Below are 20,743 nucleotides of genomic sequence, written 5' to 3'. Positions count from 1 at the left end.
TGTAATTTATAAAACTTGAAATATTTAGTTTTTTTTATTTGTATTTCATTAACAATTACTTAATTCAGTTAGATGGATTTTTGTTTTGAAACTGAAATACGTAAATCTTAAAATGAGTATTTTTTTATTATTATTATTTATTAAACGGATGTGTTTTTCGTTTCAATATAAATAGCAAAACTTTGGCCAGCAACATGAAAAAAATAAATTCACACACAATAAAATAAAATAAATAAATTCCAAAGGCAGTAGATGTTTTTGACCATGTTTTCAGTTTAAAACTGATGTCATCAGAGGTCTGTCTTACAATAGCCAAAACGACAGACTCTCTACAAATCTCAAAAACAAAGTGCAACTTTATTTGGAAAATAAGTGTTCTTGCTTTAAAAAAAAAAATAGCTACTCTACCAAATGAAGGGACTTTTAAATGTCATTTTTATTTATTTTTTATGAAATAGTGATGAAAGTTCATTGGTGTGTAAAGTCTTATAGCTACTGTCTATTTCTTTCGTATTGCTTATGTTGTAGCCTTTCCATGTCTTTAATTAGAGGCTGAAACCATCTCATAATCAGTCATAAATCAATCAAACGTCATAAATGACCTTTTGGATTATGAGATCTTAAAGCTTAATTCTTTATTTTATTTGTTTGGTGCATGTAAAGAAAACGCAGTTGCAAAAATATTCAAAGCAATCTAATACTAATTTCCTTCTCAATTTCAGCCTCTGTCGTTTCATTGAAAGAGAAAGAGAGAGAGAGAGAGAGAGAGAGAGAGAGAGAGAGAGAGAGAGAGAGAGAGAGAGAGATGGTGGAGTTTGATGGTGGTCAGCAGTAAATCTTTACTGTGGCTGCTCTCCAGGGTGCTGAAATGCGTTGCTGTTGAATGTGGAGGGCATCATGGTATGTTTTCGGTGACCTTCACAGATAGATGGGTCGTCAGTAGGTTACCTTAAATGCATCAGTGTGCAATTGTAACAAAAAAAAAAAAAAAAAAAAAAAAAAAAAAAAAAGCAAGTTTTGCATTAAAAGCTTATTGAAAACATAAAAGTCATTGATATGTCTACTTTTTAAAATCGCGTTCACTTTAAAGCTTCTGCAGTAGAACAGAATAAATTTGGTTACGTTTTGTTCAAGACAATATTGATCATCGTCAGTCTGTACCACTGCTCGCGTGCATCAAGCTGAAGTGCATCCAAGTGAGTTCTTGAATCACTGTCACGCGGGCAACAGACAGAGAGAACAATATGGCTTAAAAGCTTGAATTCCTGCCAAGTTGGTGCTTTGAATCTTAGGTCAAGGTCCTTTTACATGTGTTAGTTAACGTGCAGAGCATCAGAAAACACGAGGTGGGATACAGTGGCTGAACAATCGTATGGGCTCAACGAAATGGCGCAATAGGAACTGCAGAGCGCGTGAGGGGGCGCGAGAGATTGGGAAAAACTATATAGCCTACGGTCCTTGAAGGATGTCTGTCATATATAATGTAGAAGCATTTCATTAATTAAAAAGGATCAGGGAAAAGTGAATTAGTAAGACTCTTCTACCACTCCCAACCCCCCCCCCCCCCCACCACCACCACCACCACCACCACCATTCTACTCATATACGCTCACGCGCGCTTCTAGCTTCCGTGGACGAAGGTATGAGCCTGTGATGGCAGATGCTGCATTAACCAAAATGGATATAAAGAAAGAAGGATCTTAAAGAAGCCTACTTTATTAACAAAAAACAGTGCGGGCATCACAGGAGATGTAAAGCTGGCTGCTTAAACACGCCGCGCGACAAAATAAGAAGCCTTGACGGCGACAAGAATCTGGGGACTATTAAATATCACATGCATGAGACTGGAACATTTCTGCTCAGCCGGGAAGACGTTCAGAACCAACAGAACCAACTGTCCCTGGCCTTGCTTGTTTTCCCAAGACGTTTTCAACGGTGTTGGAGCGCAAAGGAGGAGAGAGAGCATCAGTAATCAGTATAGGACACTCTCCTCAGCACCCTCCCACGACAATACCGAACCGCACGGCTGAGGCGGATTCAACTGCAGCATTGGCGGAACGTATCGCTGGATGTGGGAGAAGACCGTGCGTGTAGGCTAATAGGGATAGTGAGATCTGGCCATCCCAACCCGTATGCACCTTCAGAACATTTCCCAATCTGGCGAGTTTAGGACTGAGAGGCAGGTGTAGTGGTGAGGGCGCATCCATGAGCGTCTTCTCCCGAGACGGCATGTTTTTAGTTTAACCGGCTTTGTTGAAAAGACTGGGTGAAGAGGAAAAGGCGAGTTCGGAAGTTTTGATGCATATGATCACAACCACCATGATTTTTATGATCCTCGGTGCTTCAGTTGTAATGGTAAGCTAATTAGGCTGCCTATGCACATCATCATTTAGGTTTCAAATATCTAATTTTGTCATTTTTGAAAGTGAAATCGGGGGAAAGGAGAAAGTACAGAATTGGAGTAGCCTACGTGGTCCATTTTAAACCCTAACTAAGACAGCACAAGCACACTTGTTTATTGGCTGATATGGAAAAGTATCAATGTGTATTTTCCCCTGCAGTGGTCACAGTACCAGGTCATGTAGCGGTTGCTGATTGCCAATACTGCTTGTCATGTCCCGGTTGACTCGAATGGTTCTTTGCAGGCGATAGCGTGTTTAATGGACATGAACGCACTCCTGGACCGCTTTCACAACTACATCTTACCGCATTTACGAGGGGAAGACCGCGTTTGTCATTGCAACTGTGGAAGGTAAAAAAACAAAACAATTGTTAATAATTCATAGATTTTGTATCACGAGAGACAATCCCGCTTATTGGTAGGATTCCCATCTATTACTAACAGCTCTTAGGCCTGAACCATTCTCTAACCACCGAAAGACCGTCTTTTCCATTTCATCTGATTTATCCATTCGTATATTGTCACATTATTTAGCCTTTACATATACGTGGGTTTGGGCCATAATTTTGGGCGTAATTCGACAGAAGTAAGAGAATTCTCCTTGATTTTCCTGCTTGTGAGTTTTTTTCTTTCTGCGTATCAAGGTGTGCTTTTTCTTCAAGCACAGCCAGAGAGATGTTGTTCTTTTGGGTGCGTGTGTTGCCCATACAATTACACAACGTTTATGATTTTAATTGAATTGTTAAAGAAACCGGCTGTGTGATTTTAATACAAGGACTGCGTTGAGTTAAATGCAGTTTTGTGATCTTGTTTCAGCACCAAAAATCATGGGCTTAGTCCATGGAAAATTTTTAAGGTAACACTTCAATGTTCCATTCGTTAACATTAGTTAACTACATTAGTTAACGCGAACTAACATGACTTTTACAGCATTTATAAATCTTGGTTTATGTTAATATCAACATATGCTAATACATTTTTACATTTTAAAAGTTGTAAATGTTAACATTAATGCATTATGAACCAACAACAATTAACAATTGCATTTTTATGAACATTACCCAAGATTAATAAATGCTGAAAAATATATTGTTCTTTGTTAGTTCATTATACCTAATACGATAAATAATGTTAACAAATGGAACCTCATTTTAAAGTACTGCCAATGCTTAAGTTTAAGTGGCCATTATATAGACAGAGTCTTCTTTACACATAGATAGCCTATGTTATGATACTAAAGCACCTCAAATTCTGCTTAGGTTTTTTTTTTAATTTTTTTTTTAGGCTAGTGCCAATGCTTGAATTTGTCTTTTTGTTGGTTTTTATTTACACAACAGTGTTGTCTCTGTTCAAGCAAAAAGACTGCTAAATCTATTGATTACAAGTTGTTAATGTAAGAACATAACTTCTAGATTAGGGTACTAAATTAGGTAAAATTCAAATTGTTCTCAGTTATAAGGAGTGCATGTTTAACAATGCTAAATGTTGATGGAAATCAGTTGGGTATAATTTCTTAACAGACGTTCATTTAGGTATATAGGTCTGTGTCACTTCTCTTTCCAAACATAGAGTGTATTCTGTGTCACATATCAGGACCGAGAGCATTCTAAATGGGTCACTGAACTGTGGTCAGCAAAAACCTGCTTGAAAACAGTATTAAAAGTCTCATGTTACTTTATTTGTTTGCCACTGTCCATGAAACTTAAAGGCAATTTATAAATCATATAAAAACATATTGTCATATATATATATATATATATATATATATATATATATATATATATATATATATATATATATATTTTTTTTTTTTTTTTTTTTGGGGGGGGGGGGGGGGGTTATCATTGCTATACATACACATAATATAATTCACCTGATACTTGAGCACATATTTCACACACATCATATAGTAAGTGTTAATCCTGCACATGCAGGTATCTGTAAGATGTTTTTATTTCTGTTAATGTCTGTCTGCCTAAAAATATTTAATGCCCAACAAACTTGAGCTGTACTTTTATTTTCTTCTATCAAGTGTGACACAATGCCCTTATTACTTCCTTATCACTGCGGTACTATTGTGTATAAGGAATGATGCTAGTTAGGCCTAAATACAGGTTAACACCCTCCAGTTATCTATAGACTGTGGTGTAATATCTTGTACAGTTTAAATAAGCCCAGATGGTTATTCTGTACTTCTTCTGAATTGGAAGAGATTAATAGTTTTAAATTAGGTTTTCAACTCTTTCATGTGTTACACAGAACACAACATTTTGATTTATTAACCCAGTTAGGGCTATAGGTTGTCATAAATCCTGAAAAATTATCATTCATCAAGTTTCTTTAGACAGCAGCGCAAAAAAGGGTGATCAACAGATTACAAAACTATACAATTCAGCTTAACTAGCTAATAATTTAATAAAAAAAAAATCATATACAGTAATTTTTACATTACAAACCAGATTAAAAGTTAACACTTATCTAAAACACTGAAGATGATTCTGTAGAATTATGTCTAATGGAATATGAAACTGTAAAGTCACATTACAATAGATCTCCATAAAAATCACAGAGCAATGTGACTCATTATATTATTTGAAAATTTAAAAAATAACAGAATTTGTAACAGCTGTGTGCCAAGCAAGCAATGCATTTATGTTCCAAGAAAACAACCCAGCTTGGTTGAGCTCAGCCGGATCCAAATACACACACATGCAGTTTAGTACCAGTACAGAAACGTTGATTTTTCCACCCTGCTGAGAGAGTTATTAAAGTGCTTCTTCCCTGTCTTCTCTTCTTTATGGTTTGTGTCATTTACATAATATGTTCTAATTGTCTCTCTCCCCATCTATTGTTTTTTCTTTCTTTTTCTTTTGTATTTCCATTCTTTCATATTAAAACTTTAGTTTTTTCTCATTTGTTACTAAATGTAGAACTGTTTTCTAAAAAGCATTTTCCCCTCCTTGTCTTAGGCATCATGTTCACTACGTAATTCCATATGATGGAGACCATTCACTCGTGGACTCGTCTGAGAATTACTTTGTAAGTGATAGTGTGACCAAACAGGAGATGGACCTCATGCTGGGGCTGTTGCTGGGGTTCTGTATCAGCTGGCTGTTGTTGTGGCTGGATGGAGCTTTGCACTGTGCTGTGAGGGCCTGGAGAGCCAGTCGCTATTATGGTGAGTGGCAAGAACATTGTAACCAAGAATACAGAGAGAACATAGACATAGATAAATGTAAGGGCCTAAGGATATGCTTGTAGGAATCCTGAAGGCCAAGATCTGACAAATGAAACTGAAAAATGATTGAGTTACAGAGTGTTCATGCATTTTTAAACAGTTTCTTACCCAAAGTGACATTTCATTCAATATTATGAAGAGAAATGACTACATGAATGCTTTTTGTATTTGTTGCCATTATATTTCATTTGGCATGATGCATTTGAGGTCGAAAGACATTGAGTGTTTTTTCTTGCTCAATAAATGCCATGTTTTATGTGCAAGACTACTATGTATTCAGATACTAAAAAGACACTGTATCTTTTTTTTTTTTTTTGTAATTAAAATGTGTAATTGATTCAAAGATACACAACAGAGAAAAACACATCACATACACATCGAATCAACATTTAACATTTAACCCCAACTAATATCCCCCCCCAATCACCAACCCCACCAATCAATGAACACCCACGTGGTCACATATAATAATACACACAAACAAAAAATAAATACATATATAATAAACATACATGATTAAACTAGACTTCTCTCTCCCCATTCCCTCCCTGAGAGTCCCCCAAAAATGCTAAATAATTATCCCATTTCCTGACAAACAAATCCCCAAACACCAGCCTTCTGTTTGCCACCTCCTCGTAAGTTGCCACCCTCCCCATCTCCGCACACCACACTGGAAATGATGCCGCTCTGTCTGACTTCCAACCCCTTAAAATAATTTGTCTGCCAATCATGATACTGGTTAGAACCCAATTTTTTATATGTTTATCCCCCAAATTTATGACCGCCCCATCACCCAAAATACAAAGTCTGGGGCAAAGTAAAATTTGAGTGCCCAAAATGTCACACAAAAAACTCTGAACCTTCAACTAAAATTCTTAGATCTTAACACACCCCCAAAAGACATGGGTTGTGTCTCCAACTTCTGACTGGCATCGCCAGCAGGTGGGTGTGTCTTTAAGACCAAGCCTATACAATCTAGAGGGGGTCCAATAAAATCTATGTAAAATCTTGAATTGCATAAGGCGAACCCTTGCATCTCTAGATGCAGACTTGACATTTTTTAGAATCCTAGCCCACACTCCCTCCTCCAATACCAAATTTAAATCTTTCTCCCATAATCTTTTGAGAGAAGTTGAAGCTCTGTCCCCCAGACACTGAATTAGTAGGGAGTAATACACTGATGCTTCATGACCTTTTCCAAAAGCAGTTATCACCTCTCCTAGAGTATCTGCCACTTTAGGGGTGTGTGTGCTACTCCCAAAAACAATACAGAGCAGGTGGCAGAGCTGTAAATACCTATAAAACTGAGATCTGGGAATCCCAAAATGTTGAACCAAATACTCAATAGATCTCAACACTCCACTCTCATACAGGTCACCGAGTGTAGTAACCCCCCTCACAATCCACTCTGACCAGCAGAAAGGGGACTTATTAATACATAATTTAGGGTTCAGCCATATGCATGAGGCAACATTTAAATAAATGTCCAAATTAAACACTCTAGACACTTTTGTCCATACCGAGTGCAAATGTGAGATAACGGGGTGTGACTTAACTTCTCCGGTTAGTTTGATAGAAAGGATTGGCAATGGCAAAATAGGGGCAAGAACTGGGTAGGCCCAGCCCACCTTTGTCAATCAGCCTATGTAACTTATTAAAATGCAATTTAGGACGCTTACCATTCCAATTGATGGACTTCACTATGCTATCAAATTGCTTAAAACAAGAGAGGGGGACATTTACAGGGAGAGATTATAGCAGGTAGTTGAATTTTGGAATACAATTCATTTAAATAACATTAACCTTCCCAATCATAGATAAATGTAATGAAGCTGACCTGTCCACACCGCTTGAAAAATTTTTATTAAGGGGTCAAAATGAACTCTAACTAAATCAGACAAATTTGCTGGGAATAAAATGCCCAAATACTTAATGCCCTGTTTGGGCCATTGAAAGGCGCATGGCTGTAAAGCCATTACTGGGCAGTACGCTGTCAGAGCCAAAGCTTCGGATTTAGACCAATTGACTCTGTATCCCAAGAATTTAGAAAAGGAATTAATAATTCTATGGAGGCAAGGCATAGATCTAATGTAGTCAGAGATGAATAATAAATATCATCTGCGTAAAGCAAAAGCTTATGCACTATACCTCCCGCCACCACCCCTGGAAAATCATCTTCCCTTCCTGTCGTGGCTGCTAATGGTTCCAGGGCAAGACAGAACAATAATGGGGAAAGAGGGCAACCTTGCCGGGTGCCCCTATCAAGAGTAAAATAATCTGAAATTAATCCATTTGTTTGTACCGCCGCTACCGGGTTTCTATAAAGTAACTTAATCCATCCAATAAAAGTATTCCCGAACCCGTATATTTCCAAAATCTTAAAGAGATAATCCCATTCTACCATATCAAACACCTTTTCGACATCAAGTGAGATGGCCGTGACCGGAGTCTGATCATTCACCACTGACCACATAATATTGATGAAATGCCTAATGTTATCAGAAGAGCTGCAGCCCCGAATAAACCCCACCTGATCTATATGTTTAAGGGATGTCATAACTTTACTTAATCGGTTAGCCAGAATTTTTTACAATATTTTTTTTTTGGGGGGGGGGATTTTTCCCCTTTTTCTCCCAATTTGGAATGCCCAATTCCCAATACGCTCTAAGTCCTGGTGGTCGCATAGTGATTTTGCCTCAGTCCAGGTGGCGGAGGACAAATCCCAGTTGCCTCTACGTCTGAGACATTCAACCCGCGCATCTTATCATGTGGCTAGTTGAGCATGTTGCCACGGAGACATAGCGTGTGTGGAGGCTTCACGCCATCCACCGCGGCATCCGCGCTCAATTCACCATGCGCCCCACCGAGAACAAACCACATTATAGCGACCATGAGGAGGTTACCCCATGTGACTCTACCCTCCCTAGCAACCGGGCCAATTTGGTTGCTTAGGAGACCTGGCTGGAGTCACTCAGCACACCCTGGGATTCGAACTCCAAACTCCAGGGGTGGTAGCCAGCGTATTTTACCACTGAGCTACCCAGGCCTTTTACAATATTTTTTTCATTTAGCTGGATCAGGGAAATTGGACGGTAACTCTTACACTCGCTTGGATCTTTGTCCTTTTTAAGAATTAGACTGATCCAGGCTTGTGTCATGGTTGGCAAAAAAAAAAAAAAAATCTATTCTAGAATAAATCTTATGGACTAATGAAAAAAAATTATAGTCCCTACCAGATGGGTTCAAAAGTCTCCAAATATCTGTAAAACCAAGATTTTTTACACATCCTATGAAGCGTCAATGTTGCTCTAGGGGGCTTACATACTTTTGCTTCACTATGATCAAGGACTGAGTCTTAAAGATTAAAGTCTCCTCCCAATATTATATCATGAGGGGTGCCAGCGGCTTGCAACATCCTTTCAAGATCTATAAAAAAGCCCTGATCATCAGCGTTAGGTGATCAGCGTAAATATTAGCCAAAATCAACCTTTGCCCCTGGATTTCTGTTAAAACAATAATGACTCTGTTTGAGATGTTTATTTATCAATGTAATGACTCCCCTGCTCTTACTTGAGCCAGCACTAAAAAACACATGTCCACTCCATATCTTCCCAAATTTTTCAGCATCCTGTGGGGAAAGATGCATTTCTTGAAGAAACACTATATCATATTTCATACGTTTAAGAAAAGAAATAACCTTTCTTCTTTTTATGGGGAATTGTTTGGGGCCTGTCTCCCTCAGCGGATCGCCGAGCCAGAACACTGTGAGCTTGCTCGATTTCCAGCTTATGGCCTGTTATGTCGAGCAGACTCGGGAAGAGCTCGTCTCGGAATATCACCATATCTCGGCCTTCTTCAATCTCAGGAATTCCAACAATTCGGACGTTGTTTTGCGCATTACAATTCTCGGGGTCTTTCATTTTTTCCCAAACGTGTTGCAAGTCTATCAAGGTTGCTAGTGGAGCTAATTCCCTCCCTAATTAATCAGTCCGTTTCTCGACGTCCCCCATTCTTGTAACCAACTCAGAGAATTTAGTCTCCATGGCAGTGATCGATCGACGTATTACAGCAAGATCCTCCAAGTCTGCAATGACCTTCACCAGCATTGCCGACATGCTCGACAGTTGATGCTGAATCTCTCCCCACCGCACCATCCAAATTGAGTCTCTGGTCTGCGGCCTTGTCAGGGGTGTCAGCTTGAGCATGTAAGTGTCTTTTAATGTCTCCAGAGCCCGAGGATTTTTAATTCTTTGACATATTGTCTTCATAGAACAATTATGGATCAGGGTGTATCGAATCTCACCGGTTTATGATACAAAAATTATTAAAAACTACCAAAGTGGGAGGTCACGTGACATCATACAAGAAGCAGACGTGTGAGCGACGAGCTCTGTGCACTTTGCTAAATTTTTAATTATTTTCATGTTATAATCTGGTGAAATTTGACATACCCAGATACACATTTGCTCTTTGAGGTAAAACATGGCAAAGAAGTCAAAATCCTCGGGCTCTGGAGACATTAAAAGTCACTTACGTGTTCAGGATGAAAGCCCCGACAGGCCTACAGACTGGGGACTTGATTTGGATGGCGCGGCGGGAGAGGAGATCCAGCGCCAGTTGTCCAACATGTTGGTGATGTTGACGAAGGTTCTTGCTGACTTGGAGGATCTCGCTGTAATACGTCGATCGATTACAGCGATGGAAATAAAATTCTCTGAGATGGTTACAAGAGTGACTGATGTTGAGAGATTAATCGATTTTCTGGAATCTTCAGAGAGGGAATTAACCTCTAACCGTGACCAAAGTTGATTAAGAACATCTCCTTGAAAAGCTTGACGATCTTGAGAATAGAAGCCGCAGGAATAACGTTCGAATTGTTGGAATTCCTGAGCATGAGGAGGGCAGAGATATGATGAAATTCCTAGACGAGCTTTTCCCGAGTTTGCTCGACATAACAGGCCATAAACTGGAAATCAGGCGAGCTCACAGAGTCCCAGCTCACAGATTTGCTGAGGGAGATAGGCCCCGATCGATTCTGGCAAGATTTATGAGATCATCCGATAAAGATCTTGTGTTGCGCCAGGCGAGGAGCAAAGGGAAGCTTTCTTGGAAGAACCATAATATTTTCTTGTTCCCGGACTTTGCAAGTTCGACAAGAGAGAAACGTGATCGGTTCAAGGAATTTAAGAAACTCTTACATCAGCAAATGATCACTTTTGCTCTGATGTTTCCGGCCAAACTGAGAATAGAAACGAAGGTCGGTTGCAAAGTATTTACATGTCCCAATCAGGCAATGTCTTTTATTGAATCAATGGGTGAGTAAACCATTGGGTGTTTCTCATGTGAGTGGGTCGACTCGCTGTACTTACTCTGGCATTTGAGGAAGCTGGGCATCATTTTGGTTTCTTTTTTCTTTTTGCGTTTGCTCCGCCGAGCGGCTGGAGCTTGTTTTGTGAATAACACTTTTCCTTAAAGAAACTTTGCATTGACGAAAGATTACTTTTGCATTGAAGTTCCCGGCCAGTTTGAGAGTGGACACTACGGATGACCGCGAAATATCTACATGCTCACACAAATGATGTCTTTTATAAAGTTGACGGATTGTGTAAGTCATGGTATATACTTTTATGCGGCCTCCGAGTGAATTGACTTGACCATCCAGGGAACCGGGATGCCGGTGTTGTTTCTTTTTGTATTGGTTCCGCCTAGCGGCTGGAGCTTGTTCAATTGAATAACACTCCTTTGGAACAGCTGTGGATTAATCTGTTCGTTCTTCGTGCTTATTCCTCCTACTGGCTGGAGTGTTTTGTTGAGTATTTTTACGGGACATCGGAATGATTACGTCATCCATTGAACTCATAACAGCCGGCTCACTGAACATATCTGAACGGTTTCATATCAGCTGGAATTTGTTTTGTGGAAGATCACCTATTGGCTGGGGTTTATTTTACAAAGTATTTTCTGTTATGTAATTTTGACTCACAAATTTGTTAGGCAAAATTGAGCAATCCGATGGCAAAGCTGTCATGGGGGCTTGTGGGCGTTCATGGACCTTTTGAGTTTAGAGGGATTGTCGCTGGTTGCCGCTTTCATGTGCGGGGTTAATGCGCATGTTTTTCTTTTTTCTGTTTGTTTTGTTCAGGGGGAAGTTCAGAGTTTGATTGTTTCACTAATGGGGAATGTGGTCTGTATAATTTTGTTTTTGACACACAATTTATTTTTTCTACTGTATCAAAATGTCATATGTTAATATGAGTGTACTCTCTCTCTCTCCACATGGAATGTAAATGGGTTGGGGCACCCCATAAAAAGAAGGAAGGTTATTACTTTTCTTAAACGTAAGAAATATGATATAGTGTTTCTTCAAGAAACACATCTCTCCCTGCAGGAAGCTGAAAAATTTGGGAAGATATGGAGTGGACATGTTTTTTTTTTAGTGCTGGCTCAAGTAAGAGCAAGGGAGTCATTATACTGATTAGTAAACATGTACAATTCAAAAGTCTCAAACAGATTAAAGATAAATTAGGGAGGGTCATTATTGTTTTTGCTGAAATTCAAGGGTAAAGTTAGATTTTTTTATTTACTCACCTAACGCTGATGATCAGGGCTTTTTTATAGATCTTGAAGGGATGCTGTATACCGCTGGCACCCCTTATGATATAATATTGGGAGAAGACTTTAATCTTTTGATGGACTCAGTCCTTTATCACAGTGAAGCAAAAGTGTGTAAACCCCCTAGAGCAACATTGACGCTTCACAGGATGTGTAAAAATCTTGGTCTTACGGATATTTGGAGACTTTTGAACCCATCTGGTAGGGACTATACATTTTTTTCATCAGTCCATAAGATTTATTCTAGAATAGATTTTTTCTTTTATCCAAATCCCTCATTTCATCTGTTGTGGATTGCTCAATTGGAAACATTTTAGTCTCAGATCACGCCCTGGTGAGTTTAGAGGTGATGCCACATATAGAGAAAAATAAATCATATAGTTGGCGCATTAATGTATCCCTTTTGCAAAATCCTGATTTCCAACAAATGTTAAAGACTGAAATTAATGTTTATATGGAGACCAACTGGTCCTCAGTATCCTCTGTGGGCGTGGCTTGGGAGGCACTTAAGGCGGTTCTTAGGGGCCGGATCATACAGTATGCCTCATTCATCAAAAAATCCAAAGCACGAGAACTCGTGGAGTTGGAAGGAAATATTAAAAGTGCAGAGGCAGAGCTGAAGCGCTGCATGTCAGCTGATGGCCTCAGAGAATTGACCCGATTGAAATATAGATGTAATACTATTTTGTCGCGGAAAGTGGAGTTTTGGTTATTCAGGGCAAGACAATCATACTTTGAGTCGTGTGACAAAGCAGGGAAGCTTTTGGCTAGATATATAAAGCAGAGAGAGTCTCTTTCTATCATTCCCTCAGTGAAATCTGCTGGTGCTGAAATTTGTACCTCAGCCATTGATATTAATAATGCCTTTAAAGAATTCTATATTGATCTTTATAGTTCCACGTCTTCATCTACTGATGAAGATATTAGAAACTTTGTGGAACTATTAGATCTTCCTAAACTGATGATTGAGCAAAAAAAAAAAACTCTCTTGATTCTGAGATAACCTTGGAGGAGCTTGACAAGGTAATTAAGTCCCTAGGCTCCGGGGACAGATCGTTTTGCTGCAGAATGTTTTAGATCTTATGCTACAGAACTGGCTCCACTTTTGTTAGAGGTTTATACTGAATCATTTAAGAATGGAAAGCTTCCTCCAACCATGACACAAGCCCGGATCAGTCTGATTCTTAAAAAGGACAAAGATCCAAGCAAGTGTAAAAGTTACCGTCCAATCTCCCTGATCCAACTAGATGTAAAAATATTGTCAAAAATTTTTGCTAAACGATTAAGTAAGGTTATGACATCTCTTATACATATAAATCAGGTGGGATTTATTCGGGGCCGTAACTCTTCTGATAACATCAGGCGTCTCATCAATATCATGTGGTCAGTAGCGAATGATCAGTCTCCGGTCGCTGCCATCTCACTTGACGCCGAAAAGGCGTTTGATATGGTAGAATGGGATTATCTTTTTAAGATTTTGGAAATGTATGGGTTCGGGAGTACATTTATTGGTTGGATTAAGTTACTTTATAGACACCCTGTAGCAGCAGTACAAACAAATGGATTAATTTCAGATTATTTTACTCTGAATAGGGGCACTTGGCAGGGCTGCCCTCTTTCCCCATTATTGTTCTGTCTTGCCCTTTAACCATTAGCAGCCACGATAAGAAAGGAGGATGATTTCCAGGGGTGGTTGTGGGAGGTGTGACACATAAGCTTCTGCTTTACGCAGATTATATTTTATTATTTGTCTCTGAACCTACTAATTCCTTTTCCAAGTTCTCAGGATACAAAGTCAGTTGGTCTAAATCCGAAGCTTTGGCTCTGACAGTGTACTGTCCAGTAACGGCTTTCCAGCCAGGCGCCTTCCAGTGGCCCAAACAGGGCATTAAGTATTTGGGGATTTTATTCCCAGCAAATTTGTCTGATGTAGTTAGTGTTAATTTTGACCCTTTAATAAAAAGGTTTTTGAGCGATGTGGGCAGGTGGGCTTCATTACATTTATCGATGTTTGGGAAGGTTAATGTTATTAAAATTGTATTCCAAAATTTAACTACCTGCTACAGTCTGTCCCTGTAGATGTCCCCCTCTCTTATTTCAAGCAATTTGATAGCATAGCGAAGTCCTTCATTTGGAATGGTAAATGTCCCAGATTGCATTTTAATAAGTTACATAGGCTGATAGACAAAGGTGGGCTTGGCCTTTCCAAAGTTTTTTTTTTATTACTATGCGTTCAGTCTCAGACATTTGGCTCATTGGTCACTTCCACCTGAGAGAGCCCCTCCCTGGTTTGTTACTGAACAGGCAGTTCTTGCCCCTATTTTGCAATTACAAAGCATCTCTATCAAACTAATCGGAAAAGTTAAGTTACACCCCGTTATTTCGCATTTACACTCGGTATGGACTAAAGTGTCTAGATTGTTTCAATTGGACACTTATTTAAATGTTGCCTCGAGCATATGGCAGAACCCAAGATTGTGTATTGGCAAGTCCCCTTTCTGCTGGCCAGAGTGGATTTTGAGGGGGGTTGCTACACTCGGTGACCTAGTGGAGTGGAGAGATCGTTTGAAAACTTGGTCCAACATTTTGGGATCCCCAGACCTCAGTTTTATAGGTATTTACAACTGCGCCACCTGCTTTGTACTATTTTTGGGAGTAGCACACACTCCCCTAAGGAGGCAGATGCTTTGGGAGAGGTGATTGCGGCTTTTGGAAAAGGTCATGAGGCATCAGTGTACTACTCCCTGTTAATTCAGAGTATGGGAGACGGAGCCTTAACTTCTCTCAAGAGATTATTGGAGAAAGATTTCAACTTGGTATTGGAGGAAAGAGTGTGGGCTAAGATTCTTAAAAACGTTAAGTCTGCATCTAGAGATGCAAGGGTGCATCTTATGCAATTCAAAATTTTGTATAGATTTTATTGGACCCCCTCTAGACCGTATAGGCTTGGTCTTAAAGACACACCCACCTGCTGGAGATGCCAACCAGAGGATGGAGACATGGCCCATGTTTTTTGGTGGTGTGTCGAGATCCAGAAATTCTGGTCGAAGGTTCAGAATTTTGTGTGCGACGTGGTGGGCACTCAGGTTTCGTTTTGTCCCAGACTTGTGTTCTGGGCGATGGGGCGGTCATCGATGTGGGGGATGGACATATAGAGAACTGGGTTCTGACCTATGTGATGATTGCCAGGCAGGTTATTTTGAGGGGTTGGAGGTCAGCTGGTGCGCCCCCATATCCGGAGTGGTGCACGGAGGTGGGGAGGGTGGCAGCTTATGAGGAGGTGTCATCGGGAAGACGGGGTGGCTTGGATACGTTTATACGGAAATGGGGCAGGTATTTGGAGTTTTTGGTGGGCTCTCCAGTGGGGTGTGGAAAGAGTAGTGTAATATAGTTAGTATGATTATTATGTGTGTGTATGTATGTATGCATGTATGTATGTATGTGTATATATATATATGTGTATGTATTTATGTTTGTATATGTATATATATGCATATTTTTTTATATATGTGTGTCTGTTTGATTTTTATTTCTATATATTTACTTATGTTTGACCACAGGGTTGTTTTTTGGGGGGGGGGGGGGGGGGTTGTGGGGTTTAAATGTTGATTTTATATATATATGTTTACATTTCATTGTTATTGTATGATTTAATAAAAAATAAAACGCATTTAATTACAAAAAAACTAGCAAAGTGAGCAGAGCTCGCCATTCACATGTCCGACCCTCACATGGCACCACGCGACTCAAGACACTGTATCTTTAAAACTATAGAATTAACATCCAACACTAAACTGTTATGACCAAATGCCTTTAAACAATAGTTTTACTAAAAAATTATAATTCTCTCAACATTTACTCAATACTCATATGATTTTCTTTCTTGTACAGAACACAAACAAAGATATTTTGAAGAATGTATGAGGTCTTTTAGTCCATACAGTATAAGTCAATGTTTTCCCACCCAAAGCAATCATATCGCTTCAGAAGATGGATTAAACCAATTGGTTCATATGGATTACCTTTCTGCTGCCTTTATGTTCTTTTTGGAGAAAGAAAGTTTTGGATACCATACATTGTATGGACAAAAACACACCAAACATCGTTCAAAATATCTTCGTTTGTGTTCTGCAGAAAAAAGAAAGCCATACGAGTTTGAGACAGCATGAGTGTGAGTGATAAGAGAATGATCATTTTGGGATGAACAATCCCTTTAATGTTAGTGACTCTGCCCTATAATATGAACACAGCTTGTGCTCTTAATGTATGGTACACTAGTCTGAAAGGATAAAATTATTGAAATTATAGTAATGAGGAAAAAAATTATTTAGTGGTTCATAGATTTTATCAGATCAGCTAACCTCACTAAATTCACAGTGGATGTGTAAGATTGAGCCTATATCAGGGTTTGTATATGATTCAATTCTCATACATTTCTAGAGTCCATCTTTAAAATGTGTCACACTGTACTATTTTATTTAATATATTTTTTTCCAAAATCTCCAAAAATTAAATGTTCTGTTCCTAAACATTTACACAGCTACATTTTTTCATTTTCATGAGCTGTCAGTGCTCCCCTTCTGCCCTGTTATTACCACCTGCAGTAATTAATGTATTAAGATGAAGACTGTGGCTGCAGAAAATAACAGCAGGTGTCTCTGAATTTAACTGAATCACAGGCAAAACAGCAGTTGTTTATAAGAGTTGCTGTGATCGTTGGGTCTAAGAAATACAGATGTTGTGGCAGAAGATTTAAATGCTACTTTAAAAGGGAATGCTTTTAGTTTGAGTATGTACACAATGTTCCTTGGATGGACTTTTGATGATCTTTGGGATTAATGGAATAGTTCACCCAAAATTGAATATTCTGTCATCATTTACACACCTTTATGATGTTTCAAACCCATATGACTTTCTTTCTTCTGTGGAACAGCATTAGGGATGATGACAAATGATAAAAGATGACAGAATTTAAATTTTTGGTTGAACTAACCCTTTAAAGAGATAAAGACAAAAAAGCTTGGAACAAAAGAGTTTATGCGAAAAGAGCAAAAGAGCTTATGAAGTGGCCACTAGTGCATAGGAACCTCATTAACAACTGCTTAGTAAATATTATAATATAATACTTAACTTAGCCCCCACTGGAAAAAATAATGTGCACTAGCTGTGCACACTAGCTATGCTTCGTTTGTAATACAGGCATTTAGAATCAGAATCAGCTTTATTGCCAAATATGCTTACACATACAAGGAATTTGTCTTGGTGATAGAAGCTTCCAGTGCACAAACAATACAGCAACGAGACAGAGATAATAATAATACTAATAAAAAAAATAGATTCGGATAGCATTGAGTGAATAATGTCTAAACACAGATCTAGAAGAGAAAATGGTTTAACCTACTGAAAAATGTTGGGAATGCCCCTCTAGTGAAGCACACCACAGCTGTGAAACTGTGACATTGATGGCAGGTCAACCTCAATTAGCCTCACCAATATAGGGAGTAAAGGTGAGGCTGATGGAGAGGAAGAAGGGAGGGAGATGCTGTCATGCCCCCACCACCACCAGCACACATACATACACACACACACTCCTGCACCCTTGCACTGTGCAAGTGCTATAAATAGACAAAGAGCAGCTGGAAAGGGAAGGCAAGTTGGCGAGACGTGTAAGAGTGCAGTCACACTCACATGCAACACATACACAGTGCATTGGAGATGCACCATAATTTTTTAGCTACCTTTGTCCGATTTCAGAGTTCAGTCTCATTTCTCATTCTCAGTCTCAGAAGTCATTCTTTACCCCCTAATCAATTTTCTATTCAGTCATTCAGTATTCAGTATTTTCTGTTTAGATCAGGAGCAATATATTTTACAATTCATAAATCGTACATTTTTAATAATGGAAGATTGTGCATAATAAATGTGATGGCTTACTACCTTTCTCCTTTAAACAAAGGAGCTCTGTCTCTTTACTCCTGTTATTGCATCCTGTCCATATAATTGAACTCTTCTTCCCTTCCTTTTGATTCATATGAGGCTTGGAAAAAAAAAATCATTATTCACTGTTTACCTTTTTATACCCTTCACGATAGTCCTAGTGGATGGCATACCCATAGAATGCTATAAATATCCCCCCCGCCCCATCGCGCCACACACACACACACACACACACACACACACACTGACACACTTCCAACAGGGCCAGTAGAGAGGGGTGGGGCTTCCTAAGAATCTCTCTCTCTCTCTCTCTTTCTCAATAGCTTCACTATATCTTTACCCCAGTCTTCACATCTGAACCCACATGTTTCCATTAACTCATTGATTAGACATGCTGGTTCATTGTATGATGTGCTTCTTAACCATCTTATTAGCCAAATCAAGAATGTATGTAACTCCATAGCAATCACTATTCATGATAGCACTTTACAATAAGGTTGGATATTTTATAATATTAATGCATATTTATTGAACAATATTCTGAATATTGGGGAGGATTGTCCCCTCATATCTGTAGTGGTTGAGGCGCTGATTTCTACATATGGTTGCTTCTTTAACTTCGGGCACTTTTGGCAGTGTGGACTTCTAGAAAGTACACTTTCGTTAAAATATTTTTCACGCTCACAAATTTTTGTTGTCTACTAACAATGTCCAACAGTGTATGTAAATGCACCACAGGAGATAAAAATGGATAGAAATCATTTTTACACAAAAAATATTGAAACAGTTTATGCTTATTTCACGCTTTGTTTAGATTATCATACTGTTAAACATGTAATAATTTGTATTTTCATTTTTTTATAATGGATTTTCATAGTTTAATGCTGAAAGTCTGGGACAAGGCTAAAACAGTTTAAATCCGTGCATTAAAGACATTTGAAAAGTACCAAAAATAAATGATGAAGGCTTGGTAAGTTTCCAGTTCAGTTTTGAGACCTATAACAAAAAAGAAAAAAAGTTGAAATCTGTTCGTTTTAATAACAATCAACCTCTGGGACTTGAAAGTGCCCGAAATTGAAAAAACTCCCAAATATTAATCTTTTTTTTTTTTTTTTTTTTTTTAGCCAATTAAATTTGTAGCATATACATTAACATTTTAATGCAATATGAACATGAACTAAGAATGAACAGTAGCATATTTAAAAATTAACTTTAACCAAGATGAATAAATGTTGTAAAAACATTGTTCAGTGTTAGCAGTGATGCCTAATATATTAACTAATCTTAACCTTGTAAAGTGTTACCACATTCTCCTATTTGTTTGTTTTTTTCATGCGAATCACATGGACACAGCTCAAGAGTTCACCAATTTTCCCCTCTCCCCTCACAGATACCCCTTCCTGGTCATGGTTGCCCCAGTTCTGTAATCTTCGGGACCTCCGTAGACGTGCACAGCTGCGACAACTGGAGGATTCCAGTGGAAACATGGTGCATATCAAGCAGAAGCTCTATCATAATGGTCATCCCAGCCCCCGCCACCTCTGACTATTTAATGGCAGTTTACCCAAAACTACTCCATTACCAGCTGCTGCCTCAGAGACCCACTTTAATTGTTCCACTACAGTTTGAACCATATTTTAGACCTTCTAAAAGCACTCAACGATATCAAGTATTTGCCAAAACTAAAAATCAAGAAGATAGAAGATTAATGTTGTCAGTTTCCTGATTTGTGTCTTCGTTCACTATGTCTGAGATAGGAAGTTGGGTGAATGTTTTTGAAAAGGTTTGTTTCTGTACAGGCTTTTTATTTTTCATTGCTGAATCCAGGAGAATGGGGGAGGATGCATGTTTTTTTTTTGTTTTTGTTTTTTTTTGTGAGACATTGTGACTCAATGAATTTGTTTTTCTTGCTTTACCCTACTTTTTTTTTTTTTTTTTTAGCTTATAATCAGGATAAGACTTTTTGGGAAGATGTGATAAGTGTGGGTGGGGTGGAAGTTTGGAGGTCTGGTTTTGAGATGGTAGAGATTACTGCTCATGTAAATAGTTAAACATATTGTTTTAAGGGATTTAAGACCAAACAGAAGTAGAAGGTTAGAAGAGTCATGAAGTGCATAAAAAGACAGTAAAAGACAAATGTAAAGAATGAATTTTTAATTCAGATGTGATATGTGAACTTTTTGGATGGATGAAAAACAGATCACTCTAAAAAAATATTGATTACCTTTGTTACTACGTGAAATAAATGAATGTATTAATTTTATCTGTAAATTAAGGAGAGTGCAGGAAGATTGAAATGAATGGTCAGGGCTCTTTTTGCTGTTTTGAAAGTCATCCGTCAAATGTGAGCGAACCGCTAGCCTTGTCTTCCCTACACTGTGTCCAACAGCCATCCCAGCTCTGCTTTTAAACTACTCCATACTCAAACAAGAACAACCAGCCTGCCAGCACAGAGAGCCCTGACCCAATTTTCTCTTCCTCTTTATGTCCAGACATTGCTGTTGTGAAGATAAAATGTCTGTTTTATTAAAAGTGCCATTGAAGCACAACAGTGA

At 38.6% G+C, this 20,743-nt stretch overlaps 1 protein-coding gene across 2 annotated transcripts; it reads left to right on the top strand.

The window, feature by feature from the left end:
* Positions 1–1,641: 1,641 nt before the first annotated feature.
* tmem240a (transmembrane protein 240a) lies at positions 1,642–20,743 on the top strand. 2 transcript variants are annotated; one of them, XM_051660461.1, is made up of 4 exons: positions 1,642–2,355; positions 2,646–2,752; positions 5,371–5,579; positions 19,579–20,743. In XM_051660461.1, exons 1-4 carry the CDS (start codon positions 2,299–2,301, stop codon positions 19,731–19,733), a joined length of 528 nt encoding a protein of 175 aa, XP_051516421.1. In that variant the 5' UTR covers positions 1,642–2,298; the 3' UTR covers positions 19,734–20,743. The 2 variants fall into 2 exon arrangements, with proteins under 2 accessions (XP_051516421.1, XP_051516422.1); XM_051660462.1 differs by having other exon boundaries at positions 2,562–2,752.

The sequence above is a fragment of the Myxocyprinus asiaticus genome, chromosome 28, assembly GCF_019703515.2.
Source record: "Myxocyprinus asiaticus isolate MX2 ecotype Aquarium Trade chromosome 28, UBuf_Myxa_2, whole genome shotgun sequence".
Lineage (NCBI taxonomy): Eukaryota > Metazoa > Chordata > Actinopteri > Cypriniformes > Catostomidae > Myxocyprinus > Myxocyprinus asiaticus.
Note: the sequence above shows the minus strand (reverse complement) of the source record. Positions and strands in the feature narration are given on the sequence as shown.

What these genes read in the sequence shown, in the direction of transcription:
- tmem240a (XM_051660461.1), top strand. Translation starts at nt 2,299, where the DNA reads ATGCATATGATCACAACCACCATGATTTTTATGATCCTCGGTGCTTCA. An exon ending in TGTCATTGCAACTGTGGAAG is followed by an intron (nt 2,753 to 5,370) that starts GTAAAAAAACAA and finishes TCCTTGTCTTAG; the next exon opens with GCATCATGTTCACTACGTAA. An exon ending in GAGAGCCAGTCGCTATTATG is followed by an intron (nt 5,580 to 19,578) that starts GTGAGTGGCAAG and finishes CTCCCCTCACAG; the next exon opens with ATACCCCTTCCTGGTCATGG.